Below are 21,292 nucleotides of genomic sequence, written 5' to 3' on the forward strand. Positions count from 1 at the left end.
ATCCCCCCATCATTGCAAATCGACCTTCTTTATCCGTATGTCGTACCTGCTCCTTGAAGGGGGTGCCCGGTCTGATCCAAACTAGCGCTCCCCTGGCAAAAGCTAAATACCCTGTGGCACATATTGTACCCCTCCATTTCCTACTTCGACGCTCCACCTCCACTGCCGTCTAATGAGTCTCCTGTAGGAGAGCTATATGTGCCAGTTGCCTTTTTATGTAAGCATATACTGCATAGCTTTTGCTTGCTGTGTGCATTCCCCGCACATTTAATGTAAGAAGTGTGATATCAGTATTAGGAATTCTCGCTGTCATGTGTGTTGCTGTGTACCTTCCCCGCTCCACCTGTCCGTGTCACCACTCTCCCCATCGTTTGTATAGTCCCAGCTAGTCCTTCCCCTGGGGATCTTAGGATAGTAGGTTAACAAGGGGAACTGAACTAAATGGTTCGGGAAACATTCCCAACTTATGGGGCCTATTGTACGAGACTATACGTCCAAACCGTGCATCTTGCAGTGTCTCAAGTTCGTTACGTTGGGGGGTGCATGCGTTCCTTCACCGTTGGTCGGTGTCGTCGCTGCCCACTTCAATCTGTAGAAGTAATTACGCCTGCCGTTGTTCCACCTGTTTCTTCATTTCCGATGGCATTGAATAAGCCACGTCGTCATGAGGTGCTCGGTTCTTTACCTGATCGTCGACTCCATATTCGTCATATCAGTGTGTCAGCTGTTTGCGGAGTAAGGAGAGGTGGTGTCAATGAGCCTTCCCCGAGTTCCTCCTCTGAGGTGAAGATGTGCGGGACCCAATCTTCTTCTGGGCCCTCGCTTGTGCGCCTGGCCTCCACCGCAGCCTGCAGAGCTCTTCTAAGCTCCGCTATTATTTGTTCCAGGCCAGGGGAGTTTCTGGTATTGGGGGCTGGTGGTCGATTGAGCTGTGTAAGAGCGATTCATTTGGGACCGCTGTCTTCGCCCATTGCAGGGTCAGTGGGTCTGCGTGTCTGATCGATCAGCTAGTTCTCCGATATGTTGCTCCACCCAGTTCCCCGCTTCTGTTGGGTTGGTGAAGAAGTGTGCGGACTCCCCGTAGATAATCTTCAGACGGGCCGGGAACAGGAGTGCGTACTGGATGTTATTTTGATGGAGGGTGCGTTTCACTGCAAGTAACGTGGCTCGTTCCCGTTGCACCACCTGAGAATAGTCTGGGAACAGCAACACCTGCTTGTCCTCCACCCGGAGTGTCTTTGCCTGTCTGGCTGCCCGCAGTATTGTATCCCTGTCCTGATAATGAAGCAATTTCAGCAGAAACCGTCAGGGCGGGGATCCTGGACGAGGCTTCCGAGCTGGGACCCTGTGCGCTCGTTCGACTGAGAAATACGGTGACAGATCTTGTGCTCGGGCAAATGTCCTGATCCATGTTTCTATGTATTGTAAGGATTCGTATATTGCTCCAACATGATCAGCCTTCATAGTCGTCTGTCTTTCGTTCTAGGGACTGCACTTTGGCTTGTAGTTCTTTGATGGCTTCCTGATGTGCCTGTATTTGCGGTTCCACCACTTGCAGTGTCCGTTCTCCTTGCTTGACTCGGTCCGCTAATTTCCTATGATCGTCCCGTAATAGGTTGATGTCTGTGGCGAGCTCCCCGAACTTACTTTCCATTGTCACTCGGGAGTGTTCAATTGCCGCCAGAACTTTGTCGAGTTTGGCCGACATGGTATGTGATTGCGCGGATTCTTCGTCTTGTGTCGTCCCCGAGGGAGACAGAGAGTGTTGTCTTCCTGACTTTGGAGCCGAGATAGTAGTTGTATTCAGCTGCCTCCCCATGGTTTGTGCTACCTTGATATTGCACCCCTTTTTTGTACCCTGCACGTTGTCCTGTGAGTACCTTCCAGTAACTCCAAGGGTGTCGTCCTCGCCGGTCTGTTACTCTAGTTCTCTGAGGATCCTGAGTCTTTGCTGCCCCGTAATGAGGAGCGGGGGCTCCAACTAGCGGATCACAGAGGTGTCGTTGTTCCGTGGATCTCCTATTGCCCTTCGCTCCTATATGTCTCCGCTACTCCCCACTGATGTCCTATTTGCTGGCGTGCATCTGCCGTGTCGTGTGTGCGGCCCTGCTTAATGTTAACAAGCCACGTTGCTATACCCAGAGGCGTTCCCCAGGGCTATCGATTTTCTTGTGAGTATTGCCTGCTCCCATTCCCTGTTGTCCCAAGCGAAAGTCTCATCCTCATACCCTGGCCTCCGCTCAGTTACTTCCCAGTATGGCCCTCTGGTTCTCCTGGTGAGTGCCCCTTGTTGTCCTCCGGTATTATGCTGTGAGTTGGTACCTCTCAGGCCTTTGTTGTACCCTGGGTGTCCGGCCTCCTGCAGGTATACTGGGTGTAGCTCCGTGAGGTCAGGAGCCTAGGGGTGCCGGGGTGTGGTTCAAATCAGGATATGGGGGGGGGGGGTCTTACCAGCCGATGGGCGCCGCCATGTTGCGTTCGCGCCTCCAGTGGAAGGTGGGCCCGACCTCCGGTGTCCGCTGCCTGGTGATCGCACCTCCAGACCTCATTCAGGGCACGATGGACACCCACCCACAGCGTGGCTTCTCTCGTCAGGGGCACAGGACGCGATATGGGCTACAGTCCGGTTCCGAGTCTGCAGCCAGTGGGCGCCGCCATATTGTGGCTCCGGCTTAAGGCGCAGGCTGAGTCCCGATGTCTGTTTGTATGTTGCCCCCTTCATTGGTCTCATTGGGGTACTGTCGGCTCCCGTTGGCACCGCGGGCGTATCCGCTGTGGGTGCCGGGCGTTTCTCTGAGTTACCGCTCCGTCACTGGGCATCGGCACTGGGCACTGCCATTTTGTGGCTGAGTCTGGATATTCGGGCTGGAGCTGTTTTGCTGCATTTACGCCCGGTTGATCTTGTTTGAGGGTTCCGCCGAAGCCCAGCAGGCAACCGCATTTGCCAAGGCTCTTCCCGCCATTAGTCAGCAGGTGTTAGGCAGGGTTTCATCGCCGTTACGTGGGCAGCTGAACGGAGCACTAAGGAGGTGCGTCCGACATCTTGGCTGGCTTGGCCACGCCCCTCACGGAAGCAGTTGTGGTCAAATTTTTTCCATGTAGCCAATTAGCAAGCCAGCAGGCCTTCTTGAGGATGGTCATGCACTCAGGAGGCAGATTGAAGTATCAAAATTCAAGGACTTAAGGAGTCAAATTGCAAAACTAAGTTTGCATGCACTCTAGTGCCTGACTGTGCCCTGGTTCTGAGTGCATAGGTCTGGTTGACTGGGCAGTTAGTGTTACACAAAGGAACAGATAGAGAAGGGTGATGAACCAGGATTGCATGGCCCATCTGGCAGCCACAAGGATGAAAGTGAGGGATGTTTGCAGAAGCCTCCAAACCACAAAAGAAAGAAATGGTAGAGGCTGAAAAGCGTTGTCAAACATCCCTGACCAGTTCAACCATACTGCATTTCCATGGACTGTGGATGTGGGAACCTGGAGGCGAAGCTTGAGCATTTGGTGTTTTCAATGATGGCGATAAGGGAGCATGACTTCTGGTTGGAGGTCCCACTCATGGACTGGTTGCCAAATCATGCTGAGCAGGTCTGACATGCTGTTGTTCACTTCTGGTATGTACTCACCCAGTAGATGGATCCTGGGATGAAGTGCCTACCGCCAAATGGCCTGTGCAAACTCTAGCAACTGTTGTGAGATTGTTCCGCCCTGTTTTTTATAGTAATACATGACAGTCAAGTGGTCTATGTTGATGAAGACCACCTAGTGTTGAATCTGGTAAAAAAAAGCCTTTGATAGCTACCTGGATGGCTACTAGCTCCAGGTAGTTGATCTATAACCCTGGGTGTTGCTAACATGTTGCTATACCCTGAATGGTCAGATCCTGTCAATACACTCCACACCCAGTCAGAGAAGTATTCGTCAAGATGGTCATTTGAAGAACTGGATTGAGAAAGGGCTGCCCCTGCAACAGATTGTTGCTGTTCCACCACTGTAGAGAGCAATGAGTGTTGGCCCAAATCGACACTAGATCTTGCCAGTGACCCTCTGTTTGTAACCTTTATTCGGATAGGGACTGGACGATTGTGTAATATCAAGTGGGGAACTATAGCAATACAGTGTGCCATAATGCCAAGGAGACGCATGATCGTCCGGACCGTAATATGGGGATCCGACTCAAAAAGGCGTAGTAACATCAGGAAAGCTTGGATCCGTCCGTGGCTGGATTATGCTTTCCCACGGACTGATTTGAGAACTGCTCCCAGAAAGAGTTTTTCCTAAAGGGTCTGAAGGTGGGACTTCAGTGGGTTGATACTGAACCCTAGATTGTGCAAGAAGTCTATGGTGGTTCTGAGAATGTGCCAAGCACTGTTGCTCATTTGCGCTCTTGATCAACCAGCGGTCCATATAAGGGAACATGTAGATGCCAGTCTGCAACTGGGGGTGAGTGGTTGAAAGCTTTCAGCACTCCGTCCATCATCTTGTTGTTTTTGCTATCTTCGCCCTAAATGGCCAAGGGTACCCGGGACATGGGTCCCTTGCTCGATGTGCCACTGGATTCAGACTGGCTTGACTGATGCGGGGTAATACCCCAAAACCGGTCCCAGGATGCTTGTTTCCGGTCCAGGGAGGACAAGGCCTGGCAGTTCAGGCTGGACTATTCCCATGAGGAACAGGGGCAAGACTGATTTGCATATGGCTGGGTCAAAGCTGGCATGGAATAGTGAGCAAAAGAATGATGGATGAAACACAGATCTGCCACTGTGGGTGAGTGGTTGAAATGTTTCAGCACTTTGTCCATCATCTTGTTGTGTTTAGTATCCTTCCGAGATGAGCGGCAACCACAACAAGACACTTTGTAATAACCATAGGGGCTGTGGTATCACTTAAAACTGAAAATGTTGTCCACTTATCACAAACCGGAAGTACTGTCAGGGTGCAGAGTGGATTGAAATGTGAATGTAGGAGTCCTTTAGGTTGAGTGCGGTCATGAAGTCATCTTGCTGTAGGAGTGGGGGGACATCCTGGGGTATGAACATGTGGAAGTGCTCTTAAAGGATATATTTGTTAAGGGGAATACTGAGGTCGCGTAGGAGAACTCTCTCCTTTTTTAGGATTAGGAAGTACAGGGGGCATACCCTTTTGCCTCACTGGTGTGGCTGCACAGGCGCTATTGCCCCCTTGCGAATTAGTGGTTCTACTTCCTCCTGAAGGAGCTGCTAATGTTCTGTGGAGACGGTGTCTTTGCAGGAATGGATATTTGGTGGGGTTGCAGTGAGTTCTAAACAGTAATCCAGCCGGATGATGGAGAACCACTGGGCAATTTCTTCCCAGTGTGAGAGAAAACCTTGCAGTCTTTCCCTAACAGGTGTAGTAAAATCAAGGGTTAAGGGAGAGTGAGTGACTGCTTGGCTATGGCAGCTCCTTTAGCCACACCACCCATTACACGGTCACAGAATTGTTACCCCTGTAGCTTCCTATGGAATAACCCTGAGTAGGAGTCTGTTGTTGTGGTTGCCTGTGGTAAGAGGTAGACTACTCAGGGGAGGTGACTTTGGAAGCCCCGCTATACTGGGGCCTGCAAAATTAACTCTGGAGAGAAGGCTGTATCGCGCCTTTTAAAAAAAAATCTTCTCCAGCATCTGAATTACAGTCTAAAGAGGTGCTCCTTGTCGAAAGACTAGTTAATCAGATGCTGTTGTACCTCTGGCTTGAAGCCAGAGTCAAGCAGACAGGCATGGCATCAAATAAAGACCTTGGAGTTGATGCCCAGCGCAGCAATATTAGCGGCACTCAGGGCACACGAATGGTGGTGTTTGAGATGAGCTCCCCTTCAGAAACTAGCTCAAAGTCATGTTTCCTGCATAGGTCCAAGAGATACTGGAGGAGCTCCTCCATCTCGTCTCAGTGGGCCCAATCATACCCGGAGAGCAGTCCAATAGAGTTAGCAATGCACTAGTGAGTCGCTGATTGGGCAGTAGGCCGCTTACCCTCTGCATCTATCTTTCAGCTCTCGTTATTTGGAGCAGAAGCATCGCCAGTGCCCTGAGCGTTAGCACACTTGCATGACAAATGCAGACCACTATAGAACATGGAGGGAGTTGGCCCTAGATGTATGGTGGGTCAGAAGGGGAGGGTTTATCCATTTTGATCACCCTGCAGGTGACTACCCTAGCCTTCATCAGCTCCTTAAATTTGTCAGGAACGATTTTCAAAATTCCCTTCTGCATAGGCAAGAGCTGCAGGGAGCGCTGGGGGGGGGGGGGGGGGGGGGGGGGGGACAGCGTCTCCACAAGGAAGTCCGCATCCTCCTGTACGTTGTACATCCCCACCTTATGAAAGATGACAACCAGCCTTAGCACCTTGTGGTATGAGGATGTATTATTATCTTGGGGGATGATTTGGCGGAGTTGAAATCTGGGCCAGTGTCCCCGGGAGGTCGGTGTCCTCATCGTCACACAAGCCAACCCTATGGGGATCCTATGAGAGAGGTTAAACAAAAAGGAGGAGGAAAGGCTGGAGGAGGAGAAGTTGGGGGGGGGGGGGGGGGGGGGACGGGGGGAGGTTGAGACGAGGCCTAGGAGAAAATATATACTATACCGGAAATCACACAGAGATTACTTAAATAGCTGTAAAACAGCAAGGAGGATACACCTTGGTGTATGCATCATTGAGGCCACAAATTCATCCAGGGAACTTTATAGGATACTCAAGGAATTTACAAACCCTAAGGTGAACAATGTGGCACCTCCCCCTACACAAGAACTATGTGAGGACTTAGCCAGGCACTTCACTAATAAGATCGACCTGATTTACCAGTCCTTTGAGACGACTATGGTGGAACAAGGAGAGGGAAACACTACTAAAGAACTCTTGCTGGAAGAGGTTTCCCCCCCCCCCCCCACCATAGGTTGGACTCATTTGCTGCTATTACCAGTATGCAAGTTGGAGCCCTATTAAGCCGTGTAAAGTCGGGTTCACCATCTGACCCCGTGCCACCAGCAGTAATGTCAATTCTCAGCCCGATCCTAGCAGACGCACTTTCGGAAATCTATAACATCTCGCTGGAAACAGCCATATTTCCAACTGAATAGAAAGAAGCGCGGGTTAAGCCACTCTTAAAGAAGGCTTCGGCGGATCCATCCGAGCTGCAGAACTATAGGCCAATATTGCTCCTCCCCTGCTGTGCGAAGGTTTTTGAAACTCTAGTGAACAAACAACTGTCCCAATATTTGGAACAAAACCACCTCCTGGATCCCTCCCAGTCTGGATTTCGTGCATCCCACAGTACAGAGGCTGCATTGCTTGAACTAACAGATACCATCAGGATGACACTAGACGGAGAGAGTCCAGTGATCCTCGTCCTCCTCGATCTGTCAGCGGCATTTGACACCATTTCACATCGGCTGCTGCTAGACAGGTTGAGGGGGATCGGGGTGAGAGGTAAAGCTCTTAAGTGGATCCAGAGCTTTCTATTGGGACATACACTGAGTATCCAGCTAGGGTCATTCCTATCACAGACAACGGGGATAAATAGGGGCGTTCCGCAGGGCTCAGTACTGAGCCCTACTTTGTTTAACGCCTAAGTAACACCCCTGGCGGATATCATCAGAGGCCACGGGTTCGAGACCATCTCCTATGCGGACGACACACAGCTAATCGTTTCCATTGAGGATGATATTATATCTACTCAACGGAAATTTAGGAGCTGCATGTCCAGTATTGCCGTCTGGATGAGGAGGAACTTCTTACAACTGAACTCCTCAAAAACCGAAATTCTGCTTTTCGGAAAGGCTGAGACAATCTGGTCCCCTGAGTGGTGGCCACCCAAGTTGGGTGAGCCCCCACCACCAAGAAGGTGGGCTAAGAATCTGGGCGTGAGGACTGATGATTAATTATCCATGGAGGAACAGGTCAAGACAGTGTCTGGCACGAGCTTCGGTACAATGAGGATGCTTAGGAAAATCTTTCCCTGGATTCCTCTGTCAACAAGGAAGACCCTAATCCAGTCACTCTTGTTGAGTCGACTGGACTACGGCAATGCGCTGCTGGTGGGTGCCCGTGAGGACCTACTAACGCGTCTACAGGTAGTGCAGAATACCGCAGCCCGCCTTGCCTTAAACAAGCCACCACAATCTCCATCGGCCCCCCTGCTGAACCAACTGCACTGACTCCCGGTGAGGAAACGAGCCATCTTTAAGATGCTATGTGTGGCCTTCAAATTACTACAGGGGAAGGGACATCTATATCTTAGAAATAAACTCAGGTGGTATCAGCTGGCACGACAGCTAAGACCTAGTAATGCCAACCTTCTGTGTACTCAGAAAATACACAGAGTAAGAAGGGGTGGCAGAGCCTTTTCCCACCTGGCACCTAGATACTGGAACAAACTGCCAGCAAATATCAGGTCCTGTAGTGATTTATCTAGCTTTAAGAAACTTTTGAAAAACATAGTTGTTTTAGACGTACCTGCCCGCCGTGTCTTCTCCTGTAGCGCTGAGAGATCCCCTTGGGGATGATTCGCTTGCGCTTAAGAAATTCACAAAGTAAAGTAAAGTAAAATGGCCTGGAGTCCCTGTACTGGTGCTTCTTGATCTTGGCTGATGGTGCAGGGTCCAAGGCAAAAGCCTCCTCGAATGTCAGCTTCTTCTTGTGAGGAACAAAGTTCTGAGCCTATGGAGGGGTTTGAATAACGATCTTGCCAGTCTCTCAGTGAATGAGAATCTGGCTCTGCTGAGTGTCAAGCTCCTCCTGTACACGCTGCACGATGGGTTGCTCTGGGTCCTTGGATACAGCAGAGGATGGGGCTTTGGGCGCTTCGCGCCAAAGGTGTTTAGTGTTCTGCTGGTGCAGAGGTAAGATTTTGGCGCTGAGATGGGCTTCGAGGGCACCGTTGGAGTGGTCATTGTCGAAGGTGTTGCCAGCGCCGGAGGTCCGATCTTTAGCAGCTGGTTTGGTGCCGAAGGCTGACTGAGTTGGATAGAATACCCGTTTGTTGCTGACCATGGCTTTCAGTCCGTGGCGGACTGAAAGCCTGGCGTGGGCTTCTGGGCTCGACACCCAATCCCCTAGAGGGATGTGGTTGGCCTAAGCTTGATGAGGACAGGTTGTAGATTGAGGGATGATTTACTCCTGGTCCACATTTCCATGGATGGGCATCCTGAGTTTCATTTGTTTCAGACTCCCAACTCAGGAGGGGCATCGAATAACACCTGATCGTTGAGCCCGATTAAGGTCGAGACTACACCGAACCGGCAGCCAACAACAATTGCTTTTATCAACTGAAACGGAAAGTCCTGAAACGTACGACGATAAACATCGCAAGGAGGATTCGGCCCAGAGCTCAGTGGAAACTAGTCTAAACTGGATGGCAGAAAAAAAATATCTAACAATGGAGTGGATGCCCATGTGCATTACCAGTAATAGGAAGAGTCATTATACCTCGTAACTCGAAAGACTTCTTGGAGGAACAAGCATTGGAAATGCAATAGGTCTCGAATTAGGAAAGTTTGAGCTATTGGTCTTATAAATTAATTTGTTTTTTATTTATGTGTTTGTTAAAATAGCTAAATTAATAGCTCTGTCATTTACAATGCCAATAGTTATAACTTTCGCAAATGTGACACCTATAGCATTTGTAATGCAACATGTTTTTTATTTACGTGGCTTAGATGTATTAATATTACAAATAACAATGGCTTTTATTTTTTTGTTAAATTAATTGTTAAATAATTTATTTAATTTGTAATGGCAATAGCTTAAACTTTTGTAAATAACTTTTGTGAAGATTATATTCAGTGTTTTTTATTGTGACGAAAATCCAAGAACAGAAGTGAAATATTAACATCTTTTTTGTGATTTGTAATAAAGCTTGAAAGTTTGAAAACAGCTTGAAACAGTGACGCCTGTCGTGAACTGAGGGCTGTAACTCACTGTGTAATGCACTATGTAAAGGCGACCACAAAATACAGAAACTGTGAATTGAACTTTACAGGAAATGGGAGCCGAACAATGGGGAGAGGGAGGGCGGGGTGATAAATGCTTCCAGATTATGTGGTGGAAGTGCTATGGCGAATACATCGCCCCCTCCCCACAGTTGCAAGTCAAACTTGAGAGAAGAGAAGAACATGCAGTGTTGCAGATCCTGAGCTAACTTTTGTTTACCTTTGTCAGTGGCAGTGTAATTCCTGTCATAAAGATTACATGTTGTTTTTTATTTATTATTTACTTTGTGTTTCAGCCTGCCGCTAGTTGTGCTAGTTGTGTGCGTGTGTGTCTGAGTGGGAGTATTCACTCACTCGCTCATTTTACATGAAACCGAGCTGCATAAAGCCTTGGGGAGTACTCAATACTTAGGAACCTCCGCTGTCACAATACTAAGGAAACAAGCTTGGCAATGAAGCCAGCTGGTTTAAAAGGGGGAAGGCTGTCGTTTCTCTGACATCCAAGATAACATAAAGCACTGAGTGATGTTACCATAGTGTAGCCCACTTCTTGGTAAAGTTAGTGGCAAAATAACAAGAAGGTTGATGCATCATAATCCTGGTCATGAGCAAAAGTTGGATCAAGGTTATCCAGGCAAAGAACTGGTCACAGACCACTAGTGCGTGATCGCTCATTTTAATGAACCAAAAATAGCTCCCCTTAATACACTGCTGCCAGGCGAGGCTTGCTACCTTCTTTTTGTAGCCTTTCCTGCCTGTCTCCTGACTTACGGAGAGGTTTTTTTTCAAATTAATTGTGAAGCGGCATCAGCTATTTGGCCATTTGTGTGGTTGCATAGCGGCAAAGAAGAAACACATTTAACTGCTCCTGGAAAAGGCAGAGAATGTCCTTGTCAAAGCTCTAGGGGAACTAAGAATGTAATTACTCTTCTATTCTCTGAGTACTTTAGCATACAAAATAACATAAAAATACATCCTACGCAAGAGTTTGTGATATTTCTTGTATGTGGCAGAAAATGTGCTGCACATGCTTTCCTTGTGATGGGAAAACATAACACTCCTTGGATTCCGCTAGTTGTGCTAGTTGTGTGAGTCTGAGTGGGAGTATTCATGTGAGTGTGAGTATGTGGGTGTGTGTATGTGAGTGCATGCATGTGAGTCTGTTTGCAAGTGCATGCGTGTGTGTGTCTGTGTGTGAGTGTGTGCGTGTGTGTCCGTGTGTGTGAAGAATTCTCTCATGCTGTATTTTGAGAAAGCTTTTGTGTATGCTGTCTATGTTTGTAAGCGCTGCGTTTAAAAAAACAAGTCTTTTGTGAACGTTACAACCTGGGCTGCCTAGAGCATAAAGAAGCATTGGCTGCGAAAAGCAGGCCAGAAAGGGCCAGGGCTGAGCAACTTTTGACCTTGGAACTGTAAGTGGTATGCAGTGTTATATAAATAAATTATATTGCATGTGGAGGGCTACAATATCATTTATTTATATAATCATAGCACTTTTGAACCGATTTTCGCTCACGTTAATCTTCTGTCTTTCTAGGTGTAAACAGCAGTAATCCCCAACACTGTAATTAAATGCCGGGTTTTTTGTCTGCTATTCACAGATGAAACTTTTCGTAATTCAATACCAACGTCATCCAGTTGGAGACTGGGGGAGGGGGTCTCTTTTGAGGAGGTGAGAGGGAAAGAAATCAAAAGCATAGAAATTGCACACACATTTTTTTTCTCCGAATACTGCGAAAAGAAATGCTTAATTGATGGGTGCACATTTAAGTTGGAAACAAATCTTTTTGTTTTCATGTACGTCTACAAACGCATTGAGTATTACACGAGGTTGTTCAAGTGACTAGCTGGGTTGTTGGGTAGGGGGATTGTAGTTTGCTCTACACAAATCCATTTGGCGGCGGCTTCCGATGCCGGTCTGACAGAATGTGCTATGTTTATCGCCTTGCAACTGAGAGTGCCGCAATAGAGTCCTAGGGGAAAACAGCAGCAACCAAGCTGTTCATGAACACGTACAGGATTGGGTAAGACAGTAAGTGTATAGGAAATAAGCGTAAATGTACAGTAAATACCGACACCAGAAATGCACACAAAAATAAAATCCCAAACGCGGTAAAAGTTTAAGAGAAATAATAAATCTAAAAGTTGCACTGTAGTTGCTCAGATGCACAACACCGTAAAGGTAAAAGGAAGACTAACACTAACAAAGAAAACAAATTAAAGACAAGGAAGAGGGAAAGAAAGGATGGAGGCTGAAGGCACGCTGAAGGGCGAGGGAGGCGAGGGAGGAGAAATGCGAGAAAGGTGTGAAGCAGGGGGCGGGGGTAGCGGATACCTTTGAAGTGAAGCTAAGCTTCACTTCAAAGGCTTGTTGGCACAGCGCACGCTGGGGGATGAGTTTGGGAGGGAGGCTGGTGTCTGTGCACACGCTTTTTATGGCAATGCACATGCGCATTGAGTGAGCTTTTCACGGGCACAGCATGGAATCGCCCGATCTCGGTAAGCTCTGTTCAGGCCCCTTTATATCTCGCTCCGCTCAATGCGCATGCGCATTGATAGATCTTGAGACCTAACAACTCATGCATGTCCGAGCCCAACCACTAGATGGTATGAGTATGCACAGCATGTGTATCTACAGCTAAACATGCCACTAAACCAACGTATGAGTTTCGAACTACAGACGGGTATATATACAAGAATTCTAACTAGCAATACTTCCACAACAGTGATTGCTAATGGGAAATCATGAACCAAAGTGTGTGTTCCTGCTGTTGCGCACTAAGGCGGTTTTAAATATCTTAAAGTATTTTGCTTATATTAAAATATTTTATTATTGTGCTTTTTAAATTGTGCATGTTCAATACTTTTCAGTACAACACGTTTGATCTTGAGATTTAAGTAAAAGGTTTGCCTTTATATAATTTATATCATTTTCGATATTATTCTGGTTTAAAAGAAATTATCACATTTTGATTTCTATCTTTCTTTCTGGAACGTCTGTGCAGATAAAATTCTTTAGTACAAGATGATTAATGGAGATTTTGGAGAAACGGCAATATGTTGAAACCTTAGGAATGAAAAGGAAAATAGCATGGTTTCATTTAACATTTCAAACAGCACAATGATCGCTAGTGTCTTATTAACCCATTATGGCATTTCAAATGAAAAGCAAAAAAACACGTAATAAGTGGCGGGCTAGATGCAAAAAGGACACAGTACTGAACACACATTTTAGACTAAAAAGAAGAGTTTATTTGCAGAATGCAGGCTGTGATGTACACTTTGAAACTGGCCCTCTGGCACACGAAAGAAAGACTCACCTCAAAAGGCTGATCCAGGGTGAAGTTCATGGTGCAATTGCACGTGTCGTTCCAAAGGGCATTTCGACATGTGTGGCATTCACTTGAAGGGTCTATTCCTGTATAATCAATCTGAAAGGTAGAGAGAATGACAGTCGTCAATCTTCACAGGACACATACACCCTCATGATATGTACTTACTGGAGTGGGAGTGAAGTCTGTGGTTTACAAGTCAAGTGAAGTCAAAATATGCTTTATTCGAGATTTCACTCATAAAAGCAAGAACAGTCTCAATTTTAAAAATACAATTAAATTGTCAATCAATTATATTAAAAAGATAAAGCATACTATTTACAATTTATGACTCAGTATACAGTTCCAATTTTGAAGAATGTCATACGTCAAAAGTTATTTTAAAAATAGTTAAAAAGAGTTAAAAAACACCCAGGTCTAACAAATTTATAATAAAAACATGGACAGATTATACGGGCAGTTTGCCCAGACAGAGAATAGTCAAATGACTAGCAGTCTCTGTCTGATCAACCATACCCTTCCGAGGTATTTAGCAGTTGCTAATAATATCCATATCTCACTATTAGTACATATAATACGCAAGGCAACTGTACTAATAGTTAAAAAAAACACCCAGGTCTAACAAAATGGAAATAAAAACATAGACAGAACATACGAACAGTTTACCCAGACAGAGAATAGTCAAATGACTAGCAGTCTCTATCTCATCGACCATGCCCATCCAAGTTATTTGGCAGTTGCTATTAATATCCATATCTCACTGCTGTTGCATATAATACGCAAGGCAACTGTGCTACTGGTAGTCCCTAAGTTCTTGCACATCGGTTTTAACCATACACGTCTTGGGTCCTAATAGGCTGTGCAAGAAAATAAAAAATGGCCCGTAGTTTCATTAGAGGAACCACAAACAGGGCAGCTAGCACTCAAACCACCTTCCCATTTAGCTGTCAGAAATCTAAGAGGGAGTGAACCTGCTCTCAATTGGAATAGAAGTTTTCTGTCTCCAGGTCTCGTTATACTATCCCAGTAGGGTTCCAGGGAAGGGTACAACTTAGACTCTAAGAATCCTTCAGTCATAGATCCTAAACTAGTGCTACTCCAACCCCTAGAGGCTACCTTTTCCCAATAAATTTCTTTCAGAACACTTTTAGTAGGGAATATTGCTCCAGCTGGGTCTGACCAAAGCAACCCATTCCAAGCTCATTCAAGATTGCTTTCAAGGATTTAAGCCACCCGTTTTTATGGAATATATCCGCTTTGATGATGTCTAAAAACCCTCAGCATAATGGGAAAGCTCAGGCGTAGTCCAGAGCCTTCTCCAGTACAGAATCGGTCGAAGTCTGAACAAGTCTGTAACCGCTTTTCTGCCCAAGTCGTACCTGAGGGGCAGCAAGGGAATACTTTTCGGGACACCAGTTATAGCCCGGAAGAATTTGTTTTCCAAGATTTGTAGGGCAGCCACCTTCTCGAAACCCCATAGCTCAGCACCATGTAGTGCAGAGCCAAGAGCCTTTGCCTCATATACCTGCAAAGCAGGCTTTATAGGTTTAGTCAGGGACTTTCTATGCTCGGAACTGATAGCACCTGATAGTTGCCTGTGCCTCAATGTAGCTATATCTATATGTTTGCTCCATCCGTTCTTATTTGAGATGTGAATACCCAGATAAGTAAAAATGTTCACCACGGGGGCGTGGCCAGGATGGCGGCGGAGTAGGACGTGCTTTGTGTCCCTCCGGCGCCGGGCCTCTCATAGCTTTGTAAAGCACCTGTTCCGGGCTCTTTCACGGCTCCCCGGATGCACCTGTAGCCCCTGGAGGCGTTCCCAGCTGGCTGCAGAGGCACCCCGGGAAAGGTGCCGCATCTGCAGCGGGCGTACCACAAGGTCCAGCGGCAGCATTGTGGGCCTGGGGGACTGCGGCCTTGTCGGAGAGTACTGAGGGCCGCGGCTGCTCTGGAGGGCCGAGTGGGATCACCCAGAGCGTCAGGCGGGGTCCCGGTCCCTTCCTCGGGCTGATCGCAGCTGTAGTTGTTGGCGGCGGTGAAGCGGTGAGGCCCGGAATACTGAGGGGCCGCGCCTTCCGGCCGGCGGGGTATGCGACCCCGGGGCTTGCGGCCTAGTGGCGGAGGAAGATTGGAACGTGCAGTGGGGCGAGAAGAAGAGCGCTTGGCTACCCGGTGAGGCGGAGACTTGGCCCGGACATAGCGGCGGCTCCTGGCCGGAGCGGGGGGCAGGGTCCGGAGAGATACGATCCGGCCTTCCGGCCGCACGGACTACGCGAGGCCGGGGACTGCAGCCTGGTCGCCGCGAAGGGGCGGAATAGGGCGCTGAGGCCCACCCTATTGCTGACCTCACTGAACACCCGGAGAGGCTGGGCGCAGTGTATGGATTCGGTGAGTGGCTGACATTCGGCAGCCTGGCCGGCCATTTTGGAGTACACCTCCCCCCCCCCCCCCCCCCCCCCCCTCCCGCAGTGTGAGGACAGGTGGCTTGGATATTGGGGACACAGCACTTTTGAGGTGACGGCTAGTGCTGGATAGCACTTCACGGGGAGAGCCCACTGCTCAGACTTTGGAGCTGGGCCCCGCGACTTGCGGCGATTAGACTCTGAATTGGTGATGCTGCAGGGAGTGGAGGTCACCTGGTCATAGAGCTCTTCCCTGCATTGAGGTACAGCGGGCTCGAGGGCGGCAGCGCAGCTAAGGTCTGGGGTCAGCAATCGTGGACCTTGGACTGTCCCCAATGGGACCCGGTGCGGTCCTTCACGGGGGGCTTGGAATGGTGATGCCATATACCGCCTACAGCACCGACACCAACGTAGGCTCCGTGGGAGAGACGGTGAGCACAGGGGTTGTATCCCGGATTGGGACAGAGTGCTGGCACTTGGGCGAAGCTGCTTTTTGCTGCAAGGTGACCCCCTGCTTTGGATTGGGCCCCGACGGCACAGAGGCTCAACGATGTCCACTACGGTGCGCAAAGGGAAACCCGGCAAGGATGGCCAGCCCAAGGGTTCCCAACAACCGCCATCACCTGGTCCCAGCGCTTCATCCGGGCAGAAGGACGATGAGGCCCCAGCTACCAAGGCCTTTATGACGGAGCTATTCGCATCTATAAAGGAGGACATATCTGAGCTCCAGGCTCAAATGGCGTCGGATCTTCATGACGTACGCAGGGACGTGGACAGCATCGGAGAGCGCGTGGCTACCCTGGAGGACCATGACCTGAGCGTGGCGAACGATGTACACCAACTGCAACAAGATGTGCTCCACCTTACGGAGCAGAATCTGGACCTCCAGGCCCACGCGGAGGATCTGGAGAACCGTTCCCGTCAGAACAACATCCGCATACGTGCGGTGCCGTGGGATGGTGAGGCGGGCAACTTGCGAGGCTATGTGCAGGCACTTTTCTTGCAGATTCTCGACGAGGAGGACTTGAGCGATATCAGGATGGACAGGGTCCACAGGGTGGGTTTGCCCAGACGGGATGGAGGGCCGCCCCCTGACATTTTGGTCCGCGTGCACGATTTCCAACTCAAGGAGCGTATCCTGTGGAAGGCGCGGGACAGTCCGTCTCTGCGATTCCGAGAGCACCGTCCTCAACTTTATCAAGACTTAGCAGCTTCGACGCTCCAGAAGAGGCGCGAGTTCCGTCCAGTGACCACCTTTTTGAAAGAGCGCAACATTTCTTATTCGTGGGGTCATCCCTTCCGCATCACCTTTAGGTGGCAAAACAGGCTGGCGGAAATCCGTTCACTCCAAGTGGCGAAAGAGCTTCTGGGCCTTGACGACTCGACTCCATCACCGGCGGCTGGCAATTCACCATCGCGGAGACGACGACAGTCCTCCTTGTGGCACAGAGTGGGTTCGGGGACGGATCGCAGGAGGCCTGATCTTACGTTTAGCCAGCAGGAGAGAGGAGAGGCAGTGGCTTCTGTGGCCTCAGTGACATCGGCGTCTTCCCAGCAGAGCTCCGGAGCGGCCTAATTCTTGGGCCGATGGCGGACGGCGCCGGAGGGACACATGAACTCCGGTACCGAGGGTATTTTTGTACTTTTTGAGGAGACGCCCCGGACCGTGGCCCTTGGGGACCTGTCAGTGGTGTCCCGACCCCAGCAGGAGGAGGTCTCTTCGGACTACTATCCTTTGGGACTGTTGAGTATATTGCTATGGTTGGTTGGTTTGTTGGGGGGGTGGGGGTTGGTGGGTATGGGGGGGTAGTTGGGGATTGGATTGGGTTGGGTTGGGGTGGGTTGGGTGGTGGTGGTGGCCGGTGGATGCTTGCTGTGAGTTTTGTTCCCCCTAGAGGGGCATTCCATGGGCATTTGTATACCATGTTTCTGCACAGAGGCAGCCCCAGGTGTTCTTTCTTGTCTAGGAACTCCCCGTTGATGCAGTGGGGCAGGTGTTCTGGGGTCCATGGGGCCTGGAGCGGACGAGGGACGTGGGGGGGGGGGAGAGGGGTCTGTTGGGACCACGCAGGAGGGGGCTGGGGCGAGAGGGTATGTCTGGATGTTTTTGGCGGGGAGGGGGCGAGGGTTTGTTGAAATTGCGATTGCAAGGCGGCGAAGCCTGATGTTTTCCCATGCCTCTTAGCATTGGCACGTAGAATGTGAAGGGTCTCAACTCCCCGCAGAAACGCCAAAAACTATAGAACTACTTGTCTGACCATAACTTAGATGTGGTGGGTCTCCAGGAGACCCATTTGGCGCGCAAAGATGAGCTACGGCTCCGACAAACACTTTCCCCTCATCTACAGGTCTTCTGCCCCTACCAAGCATAGGGGGGTGGCTCTTCTCTTTCGGGCATCCCTCCATTTCCAACCTGTGGGGGTGTGTTGTGATAAGGAAGGTCGCTGGTTGATGGTCAAAGGGTTGTTATACGGCCGATTATGCACGTTTGTGGTGGTGTATGTACCCAATGCCCAGCAGAATAAATTTCTCCAGGGCCTGTTGGATAAAGTGGGGGACTTTGTTGAGGGGCATTTGTTCTTACTGGGTGACTTCAACATGGTCTGGGACAAAGACTTGGACAGCTCCCGCGCTCAGAGGGCGGACTCCGGTGTCTTTTCAGCTGAATTGAAATGCCAGGTGGGTGAGCTAGGTTTGATTGATGGCTGGCGCTCCTTGCACCCTCAGGCCCGGGATTATACCTTCTTTTCCCACGTCCACCAGTCCTACTGCCGCATAGACCATATATTTTTGAGCCAAGCCCTCAGGGGAGATGTCCATGATTCAAGGGTTTTTCCACTCTCCGTATCAGATCATAGCTTACTGGTCCTCGTGCTGCATTGGTCGGTGGGGGGAGATGGCATACGGAAATGGTATTTTCCGGCTGCGCTCATCAGAGATGATACCTCATGTAAGGAGCTACGGAAGGCTATCAGGGACTTCCTGTCTCTTAACCCGGTATCGGACACAGCAGTGTTCACCACCTGGGACGCCTGCAAGGCCTCACTGAGGGGCCTCAATGCAAACCTCAATAAATTGCGGAGGAAGGAACGGGAAGATTTGGAGGCAGAGCTCGCAGTCTTGGAACAGGCACACAAGTCGAACCCGTCTCGGGTAACCCTCCGACTTCTGACAGCGGTCCAGGGAAAGTTAAAGGCTCATTACACCAATAGGGCTGAGTTCACCCTCCTGCGGTTGCGGCGCGTATCATACTCGCAGGGGAATAAGGTGGGCAGGCACCGTCAGCTCCGAGAAAAAAGGGAGAAGGAATACATTGGGGGGATTCAGGACTCTGGGGGAACCCTACAGCACCGGGACGAGGATAAGGCGGACATCTTTGGCCGATTCTACACTGCACTTTACGAGGGCGACTCTTTAGATCAGGGTGCCCAGGACGAGTTACTGGCAAATCTTCCCTTGCCGCAGGTATCTAGAGAGTGGAATGACCTTTTGGCAGCCCCCATTTCCAGAACGGAGGTGTTGGAGGCTACTAAGGCCCTGAAGCCCCATAAGGCGCCGGGCCCGGACGGCTACACTGCTCTCTTCTACAAATCGTTCGTGACGGAATTGAGTGACTATCTGGTCTCCCTTTTCAATGAAATGGCAGTAACTGGGCAGACTTCTGGGACTATGGCCGAGGCCATGATCACCTTGCTTCCCAAGCTGGGGAAGGACCCTTCCAAGTGCTCGTCGTATCGCCCGATAGCACTCCTTAAGGATGCTAAATTGTACTCCTATCATTGCCCGCAGGCTCCAGGGCCTGATGCCGGCCATCATCCACCCGGACCAATCCGGGTTCATTAAGGGTCGGCAGACACATGACAACTTGAGGCGGGTGATACACCTGATAGAGAAAGCCACCAGGTTCCGCATTCCGGCAGTGCTGGTGGGGCTGGATGCGGAGAAGGCTTTTGATCGTGTTGATTGGGAGTTTCTGTTTCGCACTCTGGCCGCCTTTGGCTTTTCACGCCAGTTCATAACAATGATCCAGGCGAATTACAGCAGCCCCAGCTCTAGGGTGGTAGTTAACGGGCATCGGTCAGCCTGTTTCCCTCACTGACGGGGAACGAGGCAGGGATGTCCTCTCTCCCCCCTCCTCTTTGCCTTGGGTATCGAACACCTGGCGCTTGCAATACAGGAGAGGGAACAGATCAAGGGTCTTCCATTCACGGGTGAACAGCATAAAATTTCCCTCTTTGCGGACGATGTGCTGTTGTCGGTGGGGGATCCGGCTTAATCGTTGCCGCATATTCAAACGGTGCTGTCTGAATTCGAAGAGGTGGCTGGGTTCAAAGTCAACTTTGACAAATCATACATACTGAACCAGACTCTTCCTCCGGCAGAAGTGGAGCGGGTGCGCTTACTCACGGCATTGCCAAGGGCGTCTGCCTCTGTTGTACCTGGGAGTTCAACTGACACCTACCATAGGATTGTTATTTTCAGCTAACTTCCCCCCCAATGCTAGCTGCGGTACGAGCGGACCTGGACCGGTGGAAGCCGAAGTTTATCTCCTGGCTTGGCAGGATCCATGCTCTTAAGATGGTTCTCCTGCCCAAGTTTCTTTATCTTTTCCAGGCCCTCCCCATCCCGATAGAGATGGACTTTTTTCGGCGCCTCAAAACCCTAATGCTGAGATTTGTTTGGCAGGGTGGACGGGCACGCTTCTCCTTCATGACACTGCGACGACCGCGGAAGGAGGGAGGGGTGGTGTTCCCTGACATGCATTTGTACTATAAAGCAGCACAGCTGCGAGTACTGGTGGAATAGTCCCAGCAGCTCTCAGAGAAACACTGGCTCCATATGGATAGAAGTGTGGCTGGGAGGTCGATCTGGGACTTGGCCTGGAAACCGAAGGTGGACAGGCCCAGGAATGCTTACACAAGCAGCCCTACTAGCACAGTTCTGAAGGTGTGGGATACGGTCTCCAGCGATGAACGCTGGACCACGTTTCCGTCTCCCTTTACTCCCATTCACTTCAACCCTGCCTTCCCACCAGCGATACAGGAGGGACCCTTCAGATTATGGAGAGAGGGAGGCTGTAGAGCGCTTACACACTTGTTCCATGGAACGGCACCCCTCACATTCCACAACTGCATGCGTGACTATGGGATCCCGCCCACTGAACGCTTCCGCCATAATCAACTTCTCCACTGGACGACATAGGCGGGAATAGGAGACGCCGCTACCCGGCCACTTTCACCATTTGAGGCCTTTCTTTTGCGCACCTCCACTATGAAGGGGACGATTTCCTTCCTATACGGGCTACTGCTGGCCACTACGATCTCTCCGCGTCCCCGCTACATGGAGCACTGGAAGGGCCTGCTGGGTATTTGGGAATGTTCACAGTTGCGGCACAGCATAGCCATGGGGGTTGTTAGCCTCGAAGCCTTTCATAGCACTATTCCTATTGCCGGACAATTGACCAGGAATAGATCTGAGTTCCTTTGGCAAGGGTTGGACTTGCGAACAGAACTTCTTTCCTTTTTTGCACTGCTATACTACCCCACCTTAGCAACCTCCCCCTTTTTCTTTGAGCTTCCTACTGCACCCCCTGTGTGGGGAATAATGCGGAATT

At 49.8% G+C, this 21,292-nt stretch overlaps 1 protein-coding gene across 1 annotated transcript in view; it reads right to left on the minus strand.

The window, feature by feature from the left end:
* The window catches only part of CDC50A (cell division cycle 50 P4-ATPase accessory subunit A), a 274,615-nt gene that overhangs the window by 167,716 nt on the left and 85,607 nt on the right, over positions 1-21,292 (minus strand). Inside the window, exon 2 of the mRNA XM_086926514.1 lies at positions 13,262-13,372. Within this exon, the coding sequence (XP_086782640.1) occupies positions 13,262-13,372 (111 nt within the window). The remainder of the gene's footprint in view (positions 1-13,261; positions 13,373-21,292) is intronic.

Source organism: Lissotriton vulgaris, chromosome 6 (genome assembly GCF_964263255.1).
Source record: "Lissotriton vulgaris chromosome 6, aLisVul1.2, whole genome shotgun sequence".
Taxonomy (NCBI): domain Eukaryota; kingdom Metazoa; phylum Chordata; class Amphibia; order Caudata; family Salamandridae; genus Lissotriton; species Lissotriton vulgaris.